General features: G+C 35.9%; 1 protein-coding gene across 3 annotated transcripts in view; it reads left to right on the top strand.

Annotated features, from left to right (window-relative positions):
* Positions 1-23,928, top strand: part of Afg1l (AFG1 like ATPase) — a 207,183-nt gene that overhangs the window by 76,936 nt on the left and 106,319 nt on the right. For all 3 annotated transcript variants that reach the window (XR_003300862.2, XM_026389658.2, XM_026389659.2), the window contains exons 5-6: positions 1,749-1,879; positions 10,556-10,655. Coding sequence is in view for 2 of the 3 variants with exons in the window: in XM_026389658.2 (XP_026245443.1) it covers positions 1,749-1,879; positions 10,556-10,655 (231 nt within the window). In the remaining variant the exon portion in view is untranslated. The remainder of the gene's footprint in view (positions 1-1,748; positions 1,880-10,555; positions 10,656-23,928) is intronic.

Raw genomic sequence — 23,928 nt, 5'->3', positions numbered from 1 at the left:
TATTTGGTTTCATTTTGTGTGTGTGTGCTATATTGAAACAGTATTGAATCTGGAGTTGGCTTTTTAAAAAAATTTTAAAATTTTTTTTCTAATTAGTTATACATGATAGTAGACTATATTTTGACATATTATATATATATATATGGAGTATAACTTCTCATTCTTCTGGTTGTACATCAAGTAGAATTACATTGGACATGTAATCATATAGGCACGTAGAATAGTAATGTGCGATTCATTCTACTATCTTTCCTACTCCCATTCCCTCTCTCCCTTCCCTTCATTCCTCTTTGACTAATCCAAAGTACTTCTATTCTACTCTAACTGCCCCCTCCTTATTGGAATTAGCATCTGCATATCAGAGAAAACATTTAGCCTTTGGTTTTTTGGAATTGGCTTATTTCACTGAGCATGATACTTATTCTTCAGCTCCATCCATTTACTGGCAAATGGCATATTTCATTCTTCTTTAAGCCTGAGTGGAATTGGTTCTTAAAGTGAATTCAGTATTTTCCAGTTAGAGAACAAAGGTTAATAAATGAAGATCAGACATTTTCTGTTTCTACTAAACATTGATTAAAAAAATGTTTCAACACACCTGTTTCAAGAAGTTATTATTATTATTACTATTTTGATGAGTTCCTTTACTCTGTGTTATCTCAGCAAGAGTCATTCAGTTTGTATTTTTAGAACCCAGGGCCTCACATGTGCTAGGCGAGTGCTCTACTGCTGAGCCACAACCCCAGCCCTCTCTAATTCTTTTAGCACTTAGCATGGTGCGATTAATGAAGTGGGACTCATGTTAGTGCCTTAGGTCAGAGACAAGGGAGCATTCTGATTAGATTTGCTAGATATAACTTGTACTCCTTGGGTAGGATCACAGCCTCCATCACTGAAATCCTCAGGCTTGAGATCAATTTGTTGATCCATTTGGTAACTTATCATTTTGTCATCTCTGAATGATTAAAGAATGGAGATGGAATGACCTTGAAATTTTCTTACTACTTTAAGACTATAATAATCTTTCAACAATTTATTTTGGGGTGGAGAAAATGCAACCAATCTTTTTTTTTTAAAGAAAATATATATTAATATGTATATATGTATATATAAGTTGTAGATGGACATAATACATTTATTTATTTATTTATTTATTTTTATGTGTTGCTGAGGATTGAACCCAGTGCCTCACATGTCCTAGGCAAGCGCTCTACCACTGAGCCACAAACTAAGCCCCAGTGCAACCAATCTTAATAATCAAATTTGATCTGCCAGACATGGTGGTGCATGTCTATAATCCCAGTGACTTGGAAGGCTGAGGCAAGAGGGGACTGTAAGTTGGAGGCTAGCCTGGGCAATTTAGGAAAATCCTGTCTCAAAATAAAAAATGAAAAGTGCAGGGAATTTAGCTTAGTCATAAAGTGTCCCTAGTACCACCAAAAAAAAAATTGATTTATGTTTTTTAAATTTAATTTACTCCACATTAAAGTTTCATAGCCAGGCACGGTGGTGCACACCTATAATCCCAGTGGCCTCAGCAACAGCAAGGCTCTAAGCAACTTAGTGAGACCCTGTCTCTATGTAAAACACAAAATAGAGCTAGGGATGTGGCTCAGTGGCCAAGTGCCCCTAAATGAAATCCTCGGTACCTCCCAAATAGTTTTATCTAGTGATTTAAAAATGTGATAATTGTTCACAGTGTACTATTAATGTAATATTTGGTCTGTATTTTATTTTATCCATTTAAGGAATACACCGCCTTAAACAGAATTTGCCAAAAAGGAAACCAGGATTCATGACTAAATCGTATGACCCAATCGCTCCCATAGCTGAAGAAATCAGTCATGAAGCCTGTCTCTTGTGCTTTGATGAATTTCAGGTAAAGTAGAAATTTTTCATAAATGGAGAATGGTACATATTCTCTTTTCTGCCTTATTTGGGGGTTGGCACACCATGGCCCACAGAGGACAAGTCTGACTTATTTGCTTCACTTGCTTCTCTGTGGCATCTGCTTCACTGTAGCCCATGAGAAAAAATTCATTCTTATCCCACCCCACTCCCTCTCCCACCTTCTCTCTTCCTTTCTCTCTCTACCTGTACGTGCACATCTACCTTTTTTTTTTTTTTTTTTTTTTGCAGTTCTAGGGATTGATTCCAGGGCCTCATGCATGCTAGGGAAGTGCTGCTCTACCACTGAGCTACATCCTAAAACCCTAATTTTTAATTTTAAATTAATTTATTTAAAAAGTATTTTGAGCCTGATTTGATGGCACATGCCTGTAATCCTAGCGGCTCTGGAGGCTGAAGTAGGAGGATCTCAAGTTCAAAGCCAGTCTCAGCAATGTAAAAACCCTGTCTCTAAATAAAGAATAAAAAGTGTTGGGGATGTGGCTCAGTAGTAGAGTGCCTCTGGGTTCAATCCCTGGTACCAACAAAAAAATATACCCAATTTTACTAAAATGATTCATGGTTTTAAATGTGTTTCTGCATTTTTATTTCACTGAATTCTATAAACTAGTTATTATTTTCCCTACATAGAGGTGAGGAATCTAAAGGCACTGGAATTTCCTAGGTCTCATGAAAACATCATTAACTTTAACTATAACCATGAGAATTTCAAAATATTCAGAGAAATGATTTGCATGTTTCTATGGCATGAAGGACTTTGAAAGGCAAGACTAAGGAGTTAGGGAACTATGAAACTTTGGATATGCAAAAGCCTATGATCCTGAAGAAGATAGAGAACAATCAGGGCCACTTTACCCATTAGGTACCATGATTCTTTTAGGAACTAATGAAAGTTGATTTGATTTCTTTTAAAATTTGAAGAAATAAGTGAATATGCAGTAATGAGCCAGGCTTTGTGTGTCTATATCTGTATTCTATTTGTTTTTATACTAATATAAATTATATATACACTTATATTTTTATTGAGGAAGGAGCTCATGAAGGTAAAAGTTCCTAGCGTTTCCCTAAAGTCATAATGCCCCCTGATAATGAAGTCCTAACAAAAACTTACCCTTGCCCTGAGTGTTCTCCAGTGCGTTCAGATTTCAAAAGGGTGATTTGTTTCTGGGACAAAGGAATCAAAAGTAACTATCAGGATATTAATGTTCCAAATGGGCCCAGTTTTCCATAGAAGTACAGGGAAGATAAAGGGTTTTTCAATTACATATTAAGTATGAGGGAGATCCATGGGAGACAGGCCCTTAAAACGTTGCTTGCTAGCAGAGAGAAAGCAGAGGTGATGGAGGTGTCTGTTTTGCCTATGCCATCCAGACTTGGCTTGATATTCTTTCACTTGTTTACTCTTTCATCCAGGTTACCTTAAAGAACCTTATTCCATATCACCAGACTCTGTCTGTCCCATAGCTAAATGGACTAGGCCTGGACATTGATCTATTCATAGCTTGTCCATAAGCTTGTCAGCAACCTTGGACTTCTGTGGTGTGGCCTGGGGAATGGTCCAGTTATATCTTCTTTTTCATAAATTTGAGCTAATTGGCACATAGGGAAGTTCCTGTTTAGTAATGAGACAGGAACAAAGAGACATAGAAAGAAACTGAATCACATTAAGGGAAGGAGACTAGTGCTGCCTGGACAGCTGTAGAGCTCTCCAGAGCATCTCCAATCCTAACCCTGTCCTCTGCTCTAGTTCCCATGAGGTGCCATTAGTGCTGTCCCCACCTGGGAGCCTCTTAGGCCTTTAGCTGGTTCTCATGTGCCTATTTCTTGCAAACAGAATTTTGATGAGAACTGAATTCTTCACTTGTATTTTGCTCCTATTTCTATGTCACAGGGATTTCCCTCTGATCTGTAAAAGATAGTATAAACATTGGTAAGAAGTATTGTGAGGAAATGTCATCTTCCTTAATATAAAATCTGTTGCATCAGGAGAACTAAAGCCCAAGTCAGATCTTAAGGGAAAGAGGCTATTGCTGCCTTGACAACTGCGGACTCTGCAGAGCTCCCCATATTTTTCTTTCTTTCTTTTTCCTTTTTTTTTGTACCAGAATTGAATTCAGGGGCATTCAACCACTGAGCCACATCCCCAGCCCTATTTTGTATTCTCTTTAGAGAGAGGGGTCTCACTGAGTTGCTTAGTACCTTGCTTTTGCTGAGGTTGGCTTTGAACTCACAATCCTCCTACCTCAGCCTCCTGAGCTGCTGGGATTACAGGCGTGTCCACTGCACCCAGCAAAGCTCCCTCTATTTCTGATGCAACAGATTTTATATTAATAAGGGTGACATTTCCTTACCATACTTCTTACCAATGTTTATGCTACCTTTTACAGAATATAGGGAATCCCTGTGAACTAAGCCTAAGAATAGCAAAGATGAGGCATGTTTTCGGCTGTAAGTTAACAGAACGGGCAAGGGCTTATACTCAAAAGGGCTTATACTCTAAGTGGGGAATATGTTAGATAGTGTCATTTCTCTCGCTCAAATGCTATTTTTTTCTCTGACCTTATCTTTCATATGTTCAGCCCTACTCATTGCTCCCTATTGTTCCCAGTCCTATTTTCTTCATAGGTGGGAACCACAGTTAATAGTTGGATGTTATATCAAATACTTCTTTCCCAGAAGGGCTGGAGACAAAGTATGCAGAGATAACAAAACAAGACTAAATACAAATTGATTCCTTCTATTCAATCCCCAATTTTAGTGTAGCATTCTAGTGTGTTAGAATTGACCACATGGGAGATCCTCCCTTGAGCACGATTGACCTTGATATCCTAGAATGAAAAATGCTGATAGCTTGGCTTTTTTTTTTTTTAATCTCCTATATAATTCCAAACTTGAATTTTGTATGCCTGGCCATGGCTGTGATGCTAGAAGCCTGACCTTGTGTTCTTCTCCCTGTTGTTTCAGGGAAAAATCTAGCTTGGGGTAACTCCTGGTTCTTCAGGGTACAAGGTGCATATTCAGTGTGCCATAACAATAGCAAATAAGTTAAAAGATTCATTACTTCTATATCCTGGTCAGAGAGGGTACCATGAAGAACCAAGAGGTGGGGGAAGAAGGGGCAAGTGAGAGTGAACATGGTAACTAGAAGTATATAGGGGAGTGAAATGGGGGTTGTTTTTAAGTTTGAGGGCAAAAGTCTGAATGGTCTATAAAGCAAGGAGTTGGGTTTGGGAAACCCACTCTTTTTTGGGGGGTGGGGGGAGATATGGAGTCTTTCTATGCTGCCCAGGCTGGTCCTGAACTATTGGGCTCAAGTAATCCTCTCTCCTCAACCTCCCACATAGCTGGGACTACAGGTCCCACCCCATGCTCAGCTTAGCCCAGTTTTCTAGACAGGAGAAATACTTGCAGTGAACCTCTGGCCACAGGCTTGAGCTGTTTGTGTGTGGTATTCTAATGCCCAGCAGCAACCTTTGTTTTATCCTGTTATATTCCCACATAGCTGGTAAGAATAGCTACATCACTTCTTCACATCTTTGCTTAGTTATCTCCTTCTTAATGAGGCCTATTTTTTTTTTCTTTTTTGGTACAGGGATTGAACCCAGGAGTGCTTAACTACTGAGCCATATCCTGACTCTTTTTATATTTTACTTAGAGATAGGGTCTCATTAAATTGCTTAGGGCCAGCCAGGCACAGTGGCACACACCTATAATCCCAGTGGCTCAGGAGGCTGAAGCAGGAGGATCATGAGTTGAAAGCCAGTCTCAGCAAAAGTAAGGCGCTAAGCAACTCAGTGAGATTCTGTCTCTAAATAGAATACAAAATGGGGTTGGGGATGTGGCTCAGTGGTTGAGTGACTCTGAGTTTAATCTCCAATACCTCCACCAAAAAAATTGCTTAGGGCCTTGTTAAATTGCTGAGGCTGTCTTTGAATTTGTAATCTTTTGTCTCAGCCTCCTGAGCCACTGGGATTACAGATGTAGGCCAAGCCACCTGAATAATAAAGCTTATGCTAAAACCCTATTTAAAATTGAAGTTTGTGCCAAGTGCAGTGGTACATGCCCTTATCCCAGGTATTCAGGAGACTGAGGCAGAAGGATCGCCAAGTTCAAGGTGAGCCTGAGCAACTTAGCAAGACCCATGTCTCAAAATAAAATATAAAAAGGGCTGGGGATGTAGTGCAGTGGTAGAGCTCCTTTACCCACCTCTGCACTTCTGAAGCTCCTTACCCTCCTTTTCTCCCATGACACTTATCACCTTCTAACACATAATTTGCTTATTATGTTTATTGTTTATCTGTATTCTTCTACAGAGTAGAAACTTGAATGTATGGATCTTTATTGTATTAACTGATGTATCTTAAGTGTCTAGAATAGTACCTGTGAATGAAGGAATAGATTCTAATAAATGAATCCTAGGACTAAATAATAACTATTGAAGTAATAGCCTTATGTGAGTTAATCAATATTAAGTCCCACTCCCCTTACGTATTATAGTGTTTATCAAGCAAAATCAGCATTTACAGAACCCAAGATATGCTACAAATTTAACCTACATTTTTCCTGTCAACATTCTGAATTATCTGAACATTTTTATCTAACATAGTAGATAAAAAATGATAATTCATTGTTTTAATTTATATTCATTTAGGTAATTTAATAACTAGTTAAATTAATCTTTCATGAACTGTTTGAGGTATTTCCCATTTATTTATTGGAATGTGCATTTCATCTATTACGTATATTTTTTCTATTTTTTTTTTTTTATGTGTGTTGTGCTGGAGAGATTGAACCCAGGACCTCATGCATGCCAGGCACATGCTCTACTACTGACCTATACCCAACCCCTATTATTCTATGTATATTCTATACATATTCTATAATATATATATATATATATATATATTCAATAATGTATTCTAAATATTAGCTAGTGTTTAGTGAGTGCTTTCTATGTGCCTACTAATTACTGTCCTGTGCTATGTGTTATTTCATTACAGCTAACATTCTATACAACTGGACATAATTAATATAAAATTATATCAGCATACATACTATATAGGTAATGATAATAGGTAATAGTTAATATTTCTTGAAAGTTTAATATGTATCTGATTACAATTTTGTAAGGTAGGTATTATTATTGCTTTCATTATTTTGATGAGGAAATGAAATTGAGGGTTCGAGAGGTTAATTTGACCATGGTCACATAGCTGGTAACCAATTGTTTAAATCCAGCATTAGTACTCTTACTAGTATTAGTTATATTTTTTCTTTGTATTAAAAAATCTTAGATTATGTCTTTAAATATATAGACTGAGTGGGATTTTGGTAGATTTTCTAATGATAGAACCTAAAAATTATCCTTAAGCCTATTAAACCTAGTACAATACTTGCTGATATATTAGAAAAGATTTTTTAGGTGCTTTATTTTTGGCAACAGTATGTCAATAATCACCATTTTACATTTAAAATGGAATCATATTAGTGGTCTTGATTTTTAGCCAATTATTATTAGCCTATGTGAGTTAATTAATATAATACTTATTTTACTAGGGAGAGGAATGAGAATTACTGCAGCTTAAAAACAAGGATATATATTCTTTTATTGTGCTCTTTAATTTAAGGAATTTTTAAGATCATGTTTTGGTTTGCATTTGGATTACATTTGCAGAATGTATTCTTCATTAGCTTTATCGTCTTTTCTAAGTGTGGTGTTTCAGTTTTGCCTGTGGTATGACATGCACTATTCTTCAGTTGAGAAATGTGTCTACAGAGTTGTTTTTTATGTGTTTTAGTTGCAGAAATAAAATAATAGCTTGTGCTCAAAGTTTTCTTTAGGATCTTTATTATGTCCTCTTTGAATATTTATGTTACTTGTTAAACCATTTATAATTTTGAAGGTATCAGAATATTGAGGGAAACTGATTTTTTTTTAAATTATGTCTTTGTGTTTCTTTTTAGGAAAACTGAATAGATGTTTTACTAATATGGTCCAAAAAAAATCTGATGAGAAGAATACATGCAAAATTCTCCTCTATAAGCTATCAATATCATTTAAAAAATAGTTTTAACTATTTTATAAAGCAGGAAAGCTATTAAAAACTGCTAATAAAAATAGTGCTTATTTTTGTGCTAATACTAATTACTGATAATGCATGCTTATGTTTGTCACTCATTACATGGCACTGTACCAATCAGTGGATGACTGAGACTCAAGCACTTACACATGTAAATTAAGCATTAGTTTTTTTTTTTCTTTTTTACTTAAGTGAGTCATAATGGAAAGCAACTCTAGGTCATAAAAAAATCTCTTCTCTTTAATGCTAATGAAATGTCTCCACTCTCTATTAGCAGACTACCCTTATTGGTAATCTGTAGCCTTCTCTTTTGTTCCTGGTGGTAATGAAATGCTGGGTGCTGAAAACGCCAGCTCTCCAAGAATGTGGGGCCAATTGTCTTCTGTTCACTTATACTGTAAAATTACTGTTCCCCAGCAAAGCTGAACAAGTGCGGCGACAAGATCAAAAGAGTATACATTGGCACTCAGCTACACCAAGTGACTCCTGCCTTATTAATTAGTCATAGCTTCTCCAAGTTTATTTACTCAGACAGGGCAAAGACATCCAGCAGTATAAAAACAACAAAGTATAACTTGATCACAGCTTTTTACTATTTGCTTTTTTCAATTTTCAGCTTAAACCTTTGCTCTGTGTTATAAGCTAAATGTCCTTTCACTTTTCTGAATCTTGGGGCACAAAGACTCCTTTTGATTTTTTTCTAAAACTGCGGTGTAGTCAAATGACTGTTTTTATTCTCTAAAATTGAGTAACCGTCAATTGATTTTTTTTTTTAAGTGAATGTACTGGGAATCCAATTTTAAAAGTGCAGTTGCTACTAAAATTTGCAAGCCTGTTCTCTCCTCTCATCAGCAATGCCACTGGTGTTTAAGCATTTGAAAAGAACCTTCTCTGTGTTTTTGCGGGAGCAAAATTTGACAATGATCCTAAGCTCCAAATTAAATAATATCAGTCCCATTTTCCTTTTTGTTTAAATCACTTTTTTGAAGTTCCTGAAGTCTTTTAAATTTAAGGACTCTTCAATATTTTAGTAATATGTTTTCACTATATAGCCTGAGACAGAATTTTTTAAAATATTTTTTTTAGTTGTTGATAGACCTTTATTTTATTTATTTATATGCGGTGCTGAGAATTGAACCCAGTCCCTCACGTATGCCAGGCAAGTGCGCTACTGCTGAGCCCCAGCCCCAGAAAAAATTTTTTGTACATCTCACAGTCATGGTTTTGTTTGGTTTAGTTCAGGTGGGAAAGAAATTACTAAACTTTTGAATAAGTTATCAACAATAAGGAGAAAAGTAATGTAGACCTGTGCAACCCAGGATGATACTAGTTGTGTTACAACTGTTTAGTTGGTAACTTTTAGTATTTAGTTGATCAAATTGAAAGAATTCCACTAGCTTCTATGTCCCCTAACAGGGTTTTAAAATAGTATTGTAATATATTTAGTGAGTATATATAAAGCAAGTTTTATTGAGACTATTGAATAATAATGTGCTATTAAAGAAAGATCAAAACATTTTTACACTGAGGATCTAAAACACAAGTTATATACGTAGGGGAAGTTGCAGTGATTAATATCTGCCTTCATTATACATTTGTTTTTAAATTCATCTTTCCTTTTTAATTGTTATATGTCTGTGAATTTTAAAAGCCGTTTAAAAAAGTTATCATTAAGCTAACTTTTTAATTATGAATTTAAAAAATAATTTTAGAAAAAAACAATAGTTATATTTCTTTGCAACCTAGCTTAGATAGGAGAGTTTTATCTGCTTTATACATTTCTAGTTTTGTCAGGAGTCATATTTTTAAAGCACTGTATTAACCGTTCTTGAAAGGGCTTTTTTTGGTAGAAGGAATATTTGTGTTTGCGAAGGTTAGCAGAGGCTGGCTGTGCTGGAAGTGACTGCAGTGCCTTTTGATTATTCATGGACAGTAATAGAAGGCACTTAAAAAGAACAATGAAATTGCTTATTTTTGTGATGGGCCATCTGTTGAATTGTTTTGTGCAACAATTGCACAATAGTATCTATGTCATATCATTCTATTTTCAACAGCAGCTGATTATGTCTCACTGGCTACTTGTCCTTATTTCTAAAGTCCCATGACCATTTAAAGTCACCTTTCCAGGGACCTTTGCCAGAAAGGTATTAGAAATCACAGCCTGGGCATTTTATTATTATTTTTCTCTTTTTTCACTCTTTCTCTCCTTTTTTGGGGGGTAGGGTGAGTGGCAGCAGGAGGGGGGTGTTGGTCGTATTCTAATTAAATAGACTTCCTAAATGTTTAAGGACAATTATCCATGCTTTCCACCTGTAGTTCTATAAAAGAAGTTAACATAGAACCATTTGATAATTTGTGTTGAAATGATAGGCTTGCAAAGAAGGAAGAGTCAAGTTTAAAAGACTGTTATATAATCTTTCATGCTTTTAATTATCTACTTTTTTCCTCACGATGATAATTAGAATTTTTTTCTTGGAATTCACTTCCATCTTAAAAAAATGAACCATTAGCAAATTTGTTAGAGCAGAAGTGAAATTAAAATAAAACAAATGTGTTGTTGTCCATAGGTCACTGACATTGCTGATGCCATGATTTTGAAACAGCTTTTTGAAAATCTGTTCAAAAATGGGGTCGTCGTTGTGGCAACATCTAACAGACCACCGGAAGGTAAAAAAAAAAAAAAAAAAATATGCTAGTCTCATCCAATTATGTAGAAACTAACAAGCTTTTAAAAATCCATAATTTTGTACTAATTTTATTTTGTTAATAAATTTGATGACAGTACTTATCATTAGTTTTATAATTGGCTTAATCTGAAAAATCAGTCTGTATTTATGTTTGAAAAATGTTTGTATTCTAAGCAAGCTAAATCTGGGTGACCTCTCGTGTTGGATAGACTTATTTTTTTCCTATCATATATGTCATATGTACGTTAAAAAAAATACAAACCTTTCTGTTTTTTATGGGCCATAAAAGAAACTCAGTGAAATGAAAGTTGAAAATCCTAAATGAATTTTAGAAAAAGGTGAAGTTTGATTGTATGAGTAGTTTTTAATACTTCATTTCTGTGTGTACTGATTTTCTTGTGTGTGTGTAGTGCTGGGCCTCAATGGGGCCTGTGCATTCTAGGCAAGTGCTCTACCATTGAACTATACCCCCAGCCCAATTTATTATTTCTTAAAAGGCATTTGTACCTTATTAGGAAAATATTCAAGATAAAATATATGCAATAATTAGACAAAAACAAGTTTAAAAATCTTGTCTCTTTCAGCCCATCATATGGTCAGTTAAAGGTCTAAGGAACAAAAACTAATATTATGTGAGAGACTTAGCATTAATATCTTTTCTACCTGGAATGTTCTTCCCCCAGATATCTGCTAGGCTGATATCTTACCTCCTTCAAGTTTTTGCTCAAAATTTACTTTGCCAGTGTTCTCTGGACTTCTCTCCCTATTTGAATCTAAAAGTCCTTTTTTTTTCCTGATACTGCTTCCTCTTATCTGGCTTTGTATTTTTCTGTAGCATTAGGGACCAATTTTATAATTTATTTATTATATTTTTGGTTTATTGCCTGTCCCCTTCCAGGATTCATAAACTTTATGAGGATAGACATTTTTATCTCTTCATTTGGAAGTATTCTAAGCACTTATAATAGTACTTCACATGTAGATGAATTTCAGTAAATAATCTTAGAATGAATAAATGTTTTAAAAGGATCTCTCTGGTTTCAATATGGAGAATAGACTGTGGAGTTGAGGTCTCAAGGTTGAAAGTAAGGAGACCATTTAAAAGACCATTGCAAGCCCTCCCTGGTCTCTTTCCTACCCCCATCCTGAGGCTCAGATCTCCACTGAGGGGTCAGTGAAGCCCTTCTTCCCCTCATTCATTAACACTGTTTTTTTCTATTCGAATGTGCCAGACCAGGATCTGTGTGTCCAGAGACAAAACAAAGGTTAGGACCGGTCTCCAACCTTACCCTGCCACTCCCTCCTCCTTCTCACACCCTGGGAGTATTTTTTCTGCCCCCCCCCTTTCCACCTTGTTCCATCAAGACTTTCTCAGTTGTTCTTTATTTTTTTTATTTTTATTTTTTTTTTTAGGTATCTGGGTGAATCTTTTTAGAAGAAAACCCAATTTTTATTAGAAACATTTCAAACATGCAAAAATATTGGAGTAATACTATAATAATTAATCATCAAGAATGCAAACATTTCCCCATTTTGGTATGTCTATATATACATGTATTTAAATATACATCTACACATATTGAGAGGATAAACATTTTCACATTAAATTCCAGGCATCATGACATGTCACCTTAAATATTTAAGCATGTATCTCCTACAGAAAAGACATTGTCTTATATAATTACATAACATTATCTTGACTATGCAAATTAACAATAATTCTCTAATTCCATGTGAGATTAACTCTAGAGTCAAATTTTTCTAGGAAGCCATCAAAGTTCACGTATTAGATTTGATTTTATCTCTTTATACACTTCAAATCTAGTGTGTTTCCCTTGCTTCTGTTTTTCCTAATATATTGACTTTTTAAAAATTTTTTTTTATTGTTGGTCATTCAAAACATTACATAGTTCTTAATACATCGTATTTCACAGTTTGATTCAAGTGGGTTATGAACTCCCAATTTTACCCCGTATACAGATTGCTGTATCACATCAGTTACCCTTCCATTTATTGACATAATGCCTTTCTAGTGTCTGATGTATTCTGCTGTCTGTCCTATTCTCTACTATCCCCCCTCCCCTCCCCTCCCCTCCCCTCCCCTTTTCTATCTCTACCCCTTCTACTGTAAATCATTTCTTCCATTTGTATTGTCTTGTCTTACCCCTCCTTTCCTCTTATATGTCATTTTGTATAACCCTGAGGATCGCCTTCCATTTCCATGCGATTTCCCTTCTCACTTCCTTTCCCTCCCACCTCTCAACCCTGTTAATGTAAATCTTCTCAAGCTCTTCGTCCCTACCCTGTCCTTGTTTCCTCCCCTTATATCAAAGGAGTCATTTGGTATTTGTTTTTTAAAGATTGACTAGCTTCACTTAACATAATCTGCTCTAATGCCATCCATTTCCCTTATTTTTACCTACCCCTTCATTCTTGCTGTTTGTACATGTGATGCATTCAAAGTATCTGTTGGAAATGAGATGTCTAGAACTACAGAAAATAGACAATTCCCAAGATTGGCAGGGTGGGGAGGGGGAAGACTATTGCAGCAGTCCTCAGGGGAGATGATGGAAAGTGGTGAAAACTGTTCAGATTCTGGGTATATTTTAGATGAAGTCAGCAGGATTTACTGATGGAATGGATGTAGGCAATGGGAAAAAAAGAGGAATCAAGAATTGATAAAAAAAAAATAAGCCAGTCCCCCCAAAACCAAAGGTCATATGTTCTCTCTGATATGTGGATGCTCACCCACAACAAGTCAGGGTAGGTAGGGACAGGAAGAGTAGTAGTTTATTGGATTAGACAAAGGGGAATGAAGGGAAGGGAGGAGAGATGGGAACAGGAAAGACAGTAGAATGAATTGGACATAACTTTCCTATGTTCATATATGTATACATGACAACTCCACATCATTTATAACCACAAGAATGAGATCCTAATTAGAATAAATTATACTCCATGTATGTATAATATGTCAAAATATACTCTGCTGTCATGTATATCTAAAAACGATCAAAATTTTAAAAAAGAATCAACCAAAGCTTTTGGGTTGAGCAATTGGAAGGAGAAGCTGACATGAACTGAGATGGGAACAACTACAAGAAAAGCAGATTTGGGTGGGATGATGGAAGTAGGAGTTTCTATAATAACGAGACAGATGTCTATGAGATTTTGGGTTTTGTTGGAAAGGTTTATACCAGAAACATAAATTTGGTATTCATCAGTCTTAAAGGAGATTGGAGAGTGGAACTGGTAATGTAAGAGGTGAACAAGAGTATTTCAAGTGAGGAAAAGAAAGGTAACACAAAAAGGATGTTGTTAAATGCTGCTGCAAGGTTAAAGTAAGATTGAGAATTGACCTTTGGAATTGGTAAAATGGAATTCATTGGTGGACCTCAAAATAGCCATATAATAGTATGAGCTTAAAAAAAGAGTTGTGCCTAATAAAAAATAAATAAAATTAAATTTTAAAAAAAGTACTGTGCCACATTGATGATTAACATATCAAGATCTTACTGTGAAGCTGCTGTTGGACTAGATGTCTCTTATTCTATGTGAAGTTGATTTCTTTTTCTTCTGATGTGATATATAGCATTCTTATAATGTACTACTATTAAAAACCCTCACTGATACTTGTCCACATTGTCCCAGTTTAAGCCAGGGCAGTGAGCTCCTAGATGGGAGTGAGGGCTGCCTCTATCTATTCTAGCTAACATGTTGATATAAGTGTCATTGGTGTTACCTTTAGGCATTGAGTGAAAAAGCTATGCTCATAAATAGCAAGCTGCTAGAACAATCTTGGAAGACCTTTAGCAAAGAATAATGAAAGAAAATTACCCTTGACTGCTTAGTAATGCAGTATGGCAAACTGAGGAAAGACAACATAAGATATTAAGGAACATTTTGGAGCTTATAATTTTGTAGGAGTGAATACAGTTCCTGGTGGTGGGCAGGAATCTTGCTGGAGCTGCCCTTCTGGAGAAGCCTGAAAAGTTTGAGATGTAGAATCTTTAAAGTTGGATATTAGTCAACTTAGAGAAAGCCTTTTTAAAATAAACCATAGAAGGGATGCTTGTTATACACCATGTTAATTAGTCACAGCAGACAATCATCGTACATAGCTTAATATTTTAATGTAAAGAAGATTGTATCTCTATATATGTTTTTTTTCACCCATGAAATATACGTGTGTATGTGTATGTGTGTATGAGTACACACTCACATAATTTAATGGGTGAAGAAAAAGACTCAGGGAGTATGGATATCAAGAAAAGGAGAGGGCTGGGGTTGTAGCTCAGTGGTAGAGCACTTGCCTTGCATGCATGAGGCACTGGGTTCAATCCTCAGCACCACATAAATAAATAAAGGTATTGAAATCATCTACAACTAAAAAAAAAAAAAAGAAGAAAAGAAAAAAGAAAAGGAGAAACGATGTGCACAATGATATGTACATTCTACTTTCATGTGTGACTAATTAGATCAAATAAAAAATAAAAACAAATAAATAAAAAAGAGAAGCAGAAATGATTGGATGAATAATGAATCCGTGATCACATATTGCCAGGGACTGGGACAGGGGGAGGTGTTTGACTACAAATGAGCCGCAAGAGAGAAAAAAGTTAATTTTACTCTGTGTAAATTTTTAAAAAATCACATGGATAGTGAGTGACAAAACAGAACCCAGTTTTGTAACTCTTATAGCACATTTTACTTTTCTTTTTTCTTTGTTGATTATCACTGATATTTGTCCACACTGTCCCAGTTTAAGATTGTCCTCTTTCTAGTTGTCAAAACATGTATCCAGGGCTGGGATTGTGGCTCATTGGCAGAGCGCTTGCCTTGGACATATGAGGCACAGGGTTCAATCCTTAGCACCACATATAAATAAATAAATAAATAAACAAACAAATAAATAAATAAATAGTATTGTGTCCATCTACAATTAAAAAAATTATTTTGTATCCAACCAGACACAGTGATGCAAACCTGTAATCCTGGCAGCTTGGGAGGCTCATGCAGGAGGATTGTGAGTTTAAACCCAGCCTTAGCAACTTAGCAAGGCCCTAAGCAACTTAGTGACCCCCTGTCTCAAAATAAAATATAAAAAATGGCTGGGGATGTGGCTCAGTGTTAAGTACCCTGAGTTTAATCTTTGGCACCAAAAAAAAAAAAGAAGTATGCAGTTTTTTCTTAAGATGGTAGCTTTTGCCACATCATTGTTTATAGCAGCACAATTCACAATAGCTAAATTGTGGAACCAACCTAGATGCCCTTCAGTAGATGAATGGATTAAAAAATGTGGCATTTATACACAATGGAATATTACTCAGCAATAAAAGAGAGTAAAATAATGGCAGTTGCAGGCAAATGGATGGAGTTGGAGAAAATAATGCTAAGTGAAGTTAGCCAATCCCCCCCCCAAAAAAAAAATGCTGAATGTTTTTTTCTGATATAAGGAGGCTGATTCATAGTCAAGTAGGGAGGGAAGGAGAGCATTGGAGGAATAGAAGAACTCTAGATAGGGCAGAGGGGTGGGAGGGGAAGGGATGGAACATGGGGTTAGAAATGATGGTGGAATGTGATGGTCATCATTATCTGCCGATGTCTTGGGGGGCACCAGAATCAGGAGGCACCACAGCTTTGTAGGTTCAAACAGCAATTCTTTATTCCCGATCTCACACCAGCCTCCACACACGTTCAGGGGCAGTCTCGTTCTCCCTCACAATTCACCTACTCCACGAGGCTTTTTCCAAATCCCATTTTAATCTCACGAGAACTCAACGGGAACAAGCAGCAGGAACACCCTAATCCCAGCAGCCATAATCTTCAACCTCAACTTCCCTAAAACCCATATTCTTAAACCAGGAAACGCCTTAAACCGGGAACACCCTAAACCCAAGGACCGGGATACTTCCTCAAACCTGGATCCACCCTCAATCACCTTGAGCAGGGTCATCTTACTAAAGCATACATGCAATGTCCCATCAATGTCCTAAGCAGCATGGGGTACGCTGGCAAGGATTATGATGCGTCAATACCTACTTGGTAATGGCCCTCAGCAATTATCTAAAGTTTTAAGTTTTTTCATATGAAAATTATGCTCTATAGTGTAAAATGAATTATAATGCATTCCGCTGTCATATATAAATTTTTAAAAATTAGTTAAAAAAAGATGGTAGCTTTTGATCCCAGACCCCAGACAGTTTTCTTTTATAAAAAATAGAACTTACTGGGCATGGAGGCATATGCCTGTAATTTCAGCAACTTGGGAAGCTAAGCAGGAGAATCATAAGTTCAAGGGTTGCCTCAGCAATTTAACAAGACCCTGTCTCAAGATAAAAAGGACTTGGAATGTAGCTCAGTGGTAAAGCACCACTAGTTTTAATCTCCAATACTCCTGCAGCCCCCCAAATAGAACTTATTCTTAGACTGCTATAATAGCTGGAGAAAGAAACTTCCTGGCAGAGAGGTGAGACAAAGTAAAATGGCCAGAGAAAGAGGGTATAGTCTTTTGGAGAAGCCAAAAAGGTAGCTAGTATGGCTGGAGAGTGATGGGGAGCAGGATTCAGGGTAGTACAGAAAAAATCTTGAGGGGTAGGAGTTAAACCTTATTTTTTTAAAATATATTTTTAGTTTTTTGGTGATGTGGATTACAATCATATCCTAATCTCATATCTGCTAATAATTTAATTGTTAATTTACAGACAAATTAATTATTGATTTTAACATAAAATGATGAGTAACATTTAATAAATAACTTAGTTTTAATAGAATATAATTCATAGGAGCAACAACAGAATTTTGGAACCTAGGAGAGTAAATAGCTGTGGAATAGAGTAGTCTAGGAAAGTTGTGTTGAAGAAAAGAAAGAAAAGAAGTAAGACTTGGGGCAGAAGGGGTAAGCACCAAAGAGGATTTATTGTATATCGTTATTTTTCCTTGTCGTATCCTCCAATTCATACCTTGCTTGGATCCTAGCCTTATTGTCCTCTGATGATGTATTGATAAAACCCAAAAGTGGGGCTGCAGTTGTGGCTCACTGGTAGAGCACTTGCCTGGCATGTGTGAGGCCCTGGGTTCAATCCTCAGCATTACATATAAATAAATAAATAAATAAATAAATAAATAAATAAATAATCCATTGACAACTGAAACAAAAAAAAACAATTTATTTATTTATTTATTCTAATTTGTTATACATGACCGAAGAATGCATTTCAATTCATAGTACACATATAGATCATAGTACACAATTTTTCATGTCTCTGGTTGTACACAAAGTAGAGTCATACCATTCATGTCTTTATACATGTACTTAGAGTAATGATATACATCTCATTCCATCATCTTTTCAACTCACATGCCTCCTCTCTTCTACTCCCTCCCCTTTGCCCTATCTAAAGTTCCTTTATTACTCCCATGCTACCCCCACCCCATCCCCCATCCCCATTATGGATCAGCATCCACATATCAGAGAAAATGTTTGGCATTTGGTTTTTTGGAATTGACTAACTTCATTTAGCATTATCTTCTTCAACTCCATCCATTTTCCTGAAATGCCATGATTTTATTCTTTTTAATGCTGAAGATTATTCCCTTATGTATCTATAACACAGTTTCTTTCATCCACTGAAGGACATCTAGGTTGGTTCCACAGTTTAACTATTGTGAATTGTGCTACTATAAACATTGATGTGGCTGTGTCCCTGTAAGTATGCTGATTTTATGTCCTTTGGGTATATACCAAGGAGTGGGATAGCTGGGTCAAATGGTGGTTCCATTCCAAGTTTTCCAAGGAATCTCCATACTGCTTTCCAGATTGGCTGCACCAATTTGCAATGTAAGAGTGTACCTTTTCCCTTACATCCTTGCCAATACTTATTGTTGGTTGTATTATTAATAACTGCCATTCTGACTGGAGTGAGATGAAATCTGAGAGTAGTTTTGATTTGCATTTCTGTAATTACTAGAGATGTTGAATATTTTTTCATATATTTGTTTATTGATTATATATATTCTTGATTTTTAATATTTTATTAGTTGATGATGGACCTTTATTTATTTATATGTGGTGCCTCACACATGCTAGGCAAGCACTTTACCACTGAGCCACATCCTTAGCCCCAGATTGTATATCTTCATAAGAGAAGTGTCTGTTTAGTTCTTTGGCCCATTTATTGATTGGGTTATTTGTTTTTTTGGTGTTAAGTTTTTTGAGTATCCTGGAGATTAAGCTCTATCTGAGGTGCATGTGGTAAAGATTTTCTTCCCATTTTGTAGGCTCTCTATTCACCTCATTGATTGTTTATTTTGCTGAGAAGAAGCGTTTTAGTTTAAATCCATCCCATTTATTGGTTCTTGATTTTAGTTCTTGCACTATAGGAGTATTTTAAGGAAGTCAGGGCCTAATCCAACATGATGAAGATTTGGGCTTACTTTTTCTTCTATTAGGCATAGGGTCTAATTTCTAGGTCCTTGATCCACTTTGAGTTGAGTTTTGTGGATAGTGAGAGAGAAGGGCTTAATTTCATTTTGCTGCATGTGGATTTCTAGTTTTCCTAGCACCATTTGTTGAAGAGGCTATCTTTTCTCCAATATATGTTTTTCACACCTTTGTCTAATATAAGATAATTATAATTTTGTAGGTTAGTCCTCTATTCTGTACCATTGGTCTACCAGTCTGTTTTGGTGCCAATACCATGCTGTTTTTGTTACTGTTGCTCTGTAGTATAGTTTAAGGTTTGGTATTATGATGCCACCTGCTTCACTCTTCTTGCTAAGGATTACTTTGTCTATTTTGGGTGTCTTATTTTTTCAGATGAATTTCATGATTGCTTTTTCTATTTCTATGAGGAATGTCTTTGGGATTCTGATTAGGATTGCATTAAATATGTATAGTGCTTGTGATTGTATGGTCATTTTGAGAATATTAATTCTGCCTATCCAAGAACAAGGAAGATCTTTCCGTCTTCTAAGGTCTTCTTTAATTACTATCTTTAGTGTTCTGTAGTTTTCATTGTAGGTCTTTCACCTCTTTCATTAAGTTGATTCCCAAGTATTTTATTTTATTTTATTTTTTTGAGGCTATTGTAAACGGGGTACTTTTTCTTGTTTCTCTTTCAGAGGATTTGTCACTGATGTAAAGAAATGCCTTTGATTTATGGGTGTCGATTTTATATCCTGCTACTTTTCTGAATTCATTTATTAGTTCTAGAAGTTTTCTGGTAGAATTTTTTGCATCTTCTAGATATGTAATTTTATCCTAGGCAAATAGCAATAGTTTGAGTTCTGCTTTTCCTATCTGTATCCTTTTAATTTCTTTCATCTGTTTAATTGCTCTGGCTAGAGTTTCAAGAGCTATGTTAAGCAAAAAGTGGTGAAAGAGGGCATCCCTGTCTTGTTCCAGTTTTTAGAGGAAATGCTAAAAAAAAAACCCAGAAGTATCAGCTTATGATCATTATTTTAGTTTTATCTTCCTGGTTTTTTGGTTTGTAAGGATTTTCCTTGCCGCAGTCTGGCTGGGCACAAATCACCAAGTCGCCACAAAGCACTTGTATGTTCAAACAGGAAACTTTATTGCCCGAACTCCACCAGCACTCCACGCACACTCCCCCGGAACTCTCCCAGCTCTCCACTGGGCTCCACGCCAACCCTCCCGGACCTCTGGAGAACTCAACGGGAACTCCAAAGTAGTGGGCGCCCAAGGCACCAAGAGCCACCCTTTTGCTGGACAGTAAAGGTCTATATACAATTGAATACACAGCTTAACATAACCGTCATCATCTCAATGGCTTGCTGGCGGCAGCTCTCAACCACTCCCTTCTGGCAAAATGCCATGCGCCATCCTGACTGGGCTGTGGCCCTCAACATTTCCTTACCGTCTTTCAAGTTCAAAATATACTTAATATACTTTATTTTTTAATTTTTTAAAAATATTTTTTAGTTGCAGATGGACACAATACCTTTATTTTACTATTTTTATATGATGCTCAGGATCGAACCCAGAACCTCACACATGCTAGGCGAGCACCTCTACCGCTGAGCCACAACCCCAGCCCCCTTAATATACTTTAAACAACACTGCAAATCTCTTGTAGTGGTATTATCTTATATTTTATAGAATAATCTGGTTAAGGCTCTTGAGGCAGAGAAGATCGTGGATCAGATCCATAGGAATGGAGCACTAAATATAATTATTAAAAAGTGGAAGAACAGCATCCTTTTAACACATGATGTACCAGAACAAAGAGAAGTATGTTTTAGGAAGTTTCTGTTTGTGTTCTTTAAAAATAAGGAAAAGACACTTGTGTAACAGAAGATCTAGAATGAAAATAGACAATAGATTGATCTGAAAACCTATCTACTAAAGATCATTGGAAATAAAAGAAAGCTAAATGAAATAAGAAGAGATTAAATTAATTAAAATTAAATCAGCATTTGAAGTGCTAAACTATACAATTAAAATTAGAGGAAGTGAAATAATGATTCAGGGAAACTAACTTAAGAAACTTTTCCAGAATACAAGAGTAAAATGGTGAAAAGATAAATAAATCCCCTTGGGGAGTAGGAACTTACAGTGCATTTATACAAGAGAAATATTTGAAATGACAAAAATTGATCAAAATGGTAAATTGAGTATATCTATCTATCTATTCATTTATTATAGTGGCAATTGAATGAACTCAGGACTGCCTTACCATTGAGCTACATCCACCAGGCCTTTTTATTTTTTTATTTTGAGGCCAAGTCTTGCTATGTTGCCTCTTGAGTCACTGGGATTATAGGCATGTGCCTCCTTGCCCGGCTAAATTGGGCATAAATCATAATTTTGTCCTTGGTTTATAGATACTGAGTGGTAATGTCATCTTCTGTGGCTCTGATAACTAGGGGCATATGCAATCAAGTATTTTAGAATTTAAAATATGCCTTTTTGCCAAATCGTACATTGGAGAAAAGATAGCCTCTTCAACGAATCATGCTGGGAAAACTGGAAATCCACATGCAACAAATTGAAATTAAACCCATATCTCTCACCATGCACAAAACTCAACTCTAAGTGGATCAAAGAAAAACTTCGGAATTAAACCAGAGACACTGTGTCTATTAGAAGAAAAAGTAGGCCCAAATCTCCATCATGCCAGATTAGGCCCTAACTTCCTTAGTAAGACTCCTATAGCGCAAGAACTAAAATCAAGAATCAATAAATGGGATGGATTCAAACGAAAAATTGTCTTCTCTGCAAAAGAAACAATTAGTGAGGTGAATAGAGAGCCTACAGAATGGGAGCAAGTTTTGACTACACACACATCAGGTACAGCACTAATCCCTAGGCTATATAAAGAACCCCAAAAACGTAACACCAAAAAAACCAAAAAACAAATAACCCAATCAATAAATGAACCAAGGAAATGAACAGACACTTCTCTGAAGAAGATATATAATCCATCAAGAAATATATGAAAAGATGTTCATCATCTCTAGTAATTAGAGAAATGCAAATCAAACTACTCTCAGATTTCATCTCACTCCAGTCAGAATGGCAGTTATTAATAATACTACCAACAATAAGTATTGGCAAGGATGTGGGGGAAAAGGCACACTCATACATTGCTGGTGGGACTGCAGATTGGTGCAACAATCTGGAAAGCAGTATGGAGATTCCTTGAAAAACTTGGAATGGAACCACCATTTGACCCAGCTATCTCACTCCTTGGTCTATACCCAAAGGACTTAAAATCAGCATACTACAGGGACACAGCCACATCAAATGTTTATAGCAGCACAGTTCACAATAGCTAAACTGTGGAACCAACCTAGATGTCCTTCTATGGATGAGTGGATATAGAAACTGGGGTATATATACACAATGGAATATTACTCAGCAATAAAAGAGAATAAAATCATGGCATTTGCAGTTAAATGGATGGAGTTGGAGAATATAATGCTAAGTGAAGTTAGCCAATCCCCCAAAACCAAATGCCAAATGTTTTCTCACATATAATGTGGCAGATTCATAGTAGGGTTGGGAGCATGGGAGGATTAGATGAACTCTAGATAGGGCAGAAGGGTGGGAGGGGAAGGGAGGGAGACAAAAGAGAAAAGATGGTGGAATGAGATGGACATCATTACTCTAAGTACATGTATAAAGACACAAATGGTGTGAATATAATTTGTATACAACCAGAAATATGAAAAATTGTGCTCTATATGTATAATATGAATTGTAATGCATTCTACTGTCATATATAACAAATTGGAATAAGAAACAAATACATTTAAAAAATAGAATAGAGAGGAAATGACACAAGAAAATAGAGCCTTAGGAATTTGTGAACAGCTTTCCATTATATTTGTAATTAGAATCCCAGAAGGCAAGGAGAAAGACAATGGGGAAAAATTTGAAAAAAAAAATAATGACTGAAACATTTTCTTTCTTTCTTTTTTTTTGATTTATTTTTTTCATTTTAGTTGAACATAATACATTTATTTTATTAATTTATTTTTATGTGGTGCTGAAGATTGAACCCAGGGCCTTGCATGTGCTAGGTGAGCACTCTGCCGCTTAGCCATAACCCCAGCCCTGACTGAAACATTTTTAAATCTGAGGGGAAACATAAATTTATAAGTTCAAGAACCTTGGGAACTTATTTAAGCAGAATAAATACTAGAAAACCTTTTCTAGAGTAGTGAAATTGCTACAGACCTAAGGATAAGATAAAATCAAGATGGCAGCCAGAGGAAAATAAAACACATTAAATATAGAAGAACTATTATTAGGATCTTGTGACTTCCACTAGAAACTGTGGAAATGAGAAACAGTGCAACAACATCTTTAAAATGTAGGGGAGATAACTGTCAACCTAGAACTGTATATCCAACAAAACCTTTCAGGAATGAAAACAATGTACTCTTAGATAAAATAAAACTAAGAGGATATCACCATCTGTCATGTACTACAAGAGATTCCAAAACAATTTTTTAGGTGGAAGGGAAATAATATTGGATGGCATCCTGGGTCCTGAAGAAAACAAGAGCATCAGAATTGGTAGCTATGGGGGATTGTGGTTATAGCACAGTGGCAGAGTGCTTGGCTAGCATGTGTGAGGTATTGCGTTTGACCTTCAGAACCACATAAAAATAAATAAATAAATAAAATAAAGGTATTGTGTCCATAAATAAATAAATAAATAAGAATTGTTAGCTATGGGGTTTCTCGATTGTTTTACATAATTTTACAATTGCTTTTCTAATAT

This window comes from Urocitellus parryii, chromosome 8, assembly GCF_045843805.1.
Source record: "Urocitellus parryii isolate mUroPar1 chromosome 8, mUroPar1.hap1, whole genome shotgun sequence".
NCBI lineage: Eukaryota > Metazoa > Chordata > Mammalia > Rodentia > Sciuridae > Urocitellus > Urocitellus parryii.
Note: the sequence above shows the minus strand (reverse complement) of the source record. Positions and strands in the feature narration are given on the sequence as shown.